Genomic DNA, 2,196 nt, shown 5'->3' on the forward strand with positions numbered 1-2,196 from the left:
AGCATAGTAGAGTTCCTCCTGCAATCGGGTGATGAGACTATCCACGTTCAGCTCCCCGTCCGTCATCTTGTCGACACTCTGCACTCTGGTTTTATCACCTATAGCGCCTCAACTTCTTCTCGGGGGCGATTTCCTGAGGGAGCCGGTGCACACCACGTCGCCGCCGCCGCCGCTCATGCTGCTGGCCGCCCTCTGCCGCCGCCGAAGCTGCTGTAGGCCCGATCGTCGTAGGTATCGAAGTCCGCCATTTGCCGTCTCCGCTCCGAGAGGAAACAGGGTCCACTTTGACTCTTTACAACAGTCATTTGTAAGGGTGCTCATTTTACAGACGAGGCCTCTGAGGCGATTATGGATCTTACCCAAGGATGGAGCGAGGGTCACAGGCTGCCGTCTGACTCAGAGCCTCACTCTGGAGCCCCTGCAGGCTCCTCTTACGTGGGCATGAACCCACCGTGGAGCTCTGTGCTACTGTTAATAGCAGACCTGATAATCTCCTTACGCTTTCCAAAACACTTTCTAGGGCACCATATAATTTCATTTCATCATGATTGTACTAAGGAGTATCTAAGTTATTCAAATGGTTATATTCAGCCACTAAACAAATGTTTGGAAGTCCAAATCCGCTAGAGGCACCCGGAAGAAAGCTCTGATGATCGACTTTCAAAAAACCAACTTTTGAAGATCCTATGAGGCACAGTTCTATGTAGCATACCCAGGATTTCCATGCACCAGAATAAATGAAACAAACTAGTTGCTGTAAGAATAATATGCCAATTAGCTAAGAGATAAACATCATCGCATGGACTAATTTACATATAATATATAAATTAATGAAAAGTTATACATGCATAGAGCCCAGGAGAAAATGTGATCATCTGGGTAGAAAGGAGTAGGTAAGAATTGCCTAGTGAGGACTGAAGTAAAATGCGAATGCAGAAAGCAGAATTATATGATGATGGCGACATAACTGTGATGAGGCATTAAGGTGCCACTTGAGGCCAGAGTCTGGTGAGAAGAGAGGCTGTGATCACCCTAGACCCTCAACAGATGCAGCTCTGAGCTTGGTTGTCTGCTCAGGTGATCTTTCCAGAACTGAGGTGGGGACTAAGGCAGTCCAGCCATAATCAGTTCCTTAGTGGTTATTAGATAATTCAATCGAGCAACCTCAGTGCTCAATTCCATCTCTACTTCTAGCTCTGAGTGTGAACTGGAGTTACTTTCTTTCCCCAACCTGCTTTATCACCCGTTAAACTGGGGTAATAATGCTTTCCTTGTATGTTCATTAAGAGCAATCAACAAGATCATGTAATAGATTTTTTTTTTTTTATGTAATAGATTTTAACTCAACGCTTCACACATAGTGAATAGTACTAGCTAGATAGCTGTGGCTGCTGCTGTTGGTTGATCCTCAAGCAGGGCAGACTCTCTCCACCTGCCTCCTGTGGGATTCGAGGAGACCACAAAGTAGAGGAATGACTTGAGCTTTGTTCACCTTCCAACAGCCCTTTGCTGTAGGGGCATAATGTCTCCCTTTTTCACACCCAAGAACTCATTCTCCTGGAAACAGAGACAACAGTAGTTCATCATCCAGGCTTTTTTGAGAGTAGATTTCTTATGTGCCACTGATTGTTGAATGGCTTCATAGTAAGGTAGAACCCATTTTCGTAGTAATGTGGTGGTTTCCCCTGTTTAAGCTGGTCTTTCTCTCCTTTCCCCATTTACCCTCTCATGTCTCCCAGAAATCCCACAGAGGTCTGTACCATCATTTCCGACCCCACCTGCCAACTTGCCCAGAACTCGCTCTGCAACCCCGTGGATGTGGACAATGATTGCTTGCTGACTGTGAGAAGAGCCTTCAATGGGTCTGGCACGTACTGTCTGAACCTCACTCTGTCTGATGCTACAAGCCTGGCTCTCACGAGCACGCTTGTCTCCATCCCTCACAAAGGTGACTGACTCTGTTTCTAGTTCTATTAACATTTCATGTTGTAGCAAATTATGTCTTTAGTAGCAAAGCTATTTACGACTTTGCTGTCAATGTTTCATTTTATTTCACTGCAAAATTAAAAGAATTACTAGGGTAAGAGTTGCACTGCCAATCCAAAGGCACTTGGTTCAAATCCATCACCCCTCACCCTATTTACATCCTCTGAAAACTTGTTGGAGGGTCAGGTCTGAGTCAGTTCCAACTGGACA

General features: G+C 45.6%; 1 protein-coding gene across 1 annotated transcript in view; it reads left to right on the forward strand.

Annotated features, from left to right (window-relative positions):
- GPNMB (glycoprotein (transmembrane) nmb) overlaps positions 1–2,196 on the forward strand; it is a 26,239-nt gene that overhangs the window by 18,038 nt on the left and 6,005 nt on the right. The window contains exon 9 of the mRNA XM_006880390.1: positions 1,740–1,948. Within this exon, the coding sequence (XP_006880452.1) occupies positions 1,740–1,948 (209 nt within the window). The remainder of the gene's footprint in view (positions 1–1,739; positions 1,949–2,196) is intronic.

This window comes from Elephantulus edwardii, unplaced genomic scaffold (genome assembly GCF_000299155.1).
Source record: "Elephantulus edwardii isolate Elephantulus edwardi_28Jun2011 unplaced genomic scaffold, EleEdw1.0 scaffold00007, whole genome shotgun sequence".
In the NCBI taxonomy this organism is placed as follows: Eukaryota; Metazoa; Chordata; class Mammalia; order Macroscelidea; family Macroscelididae; genus Elephantulus; species Elephantulus edwardii.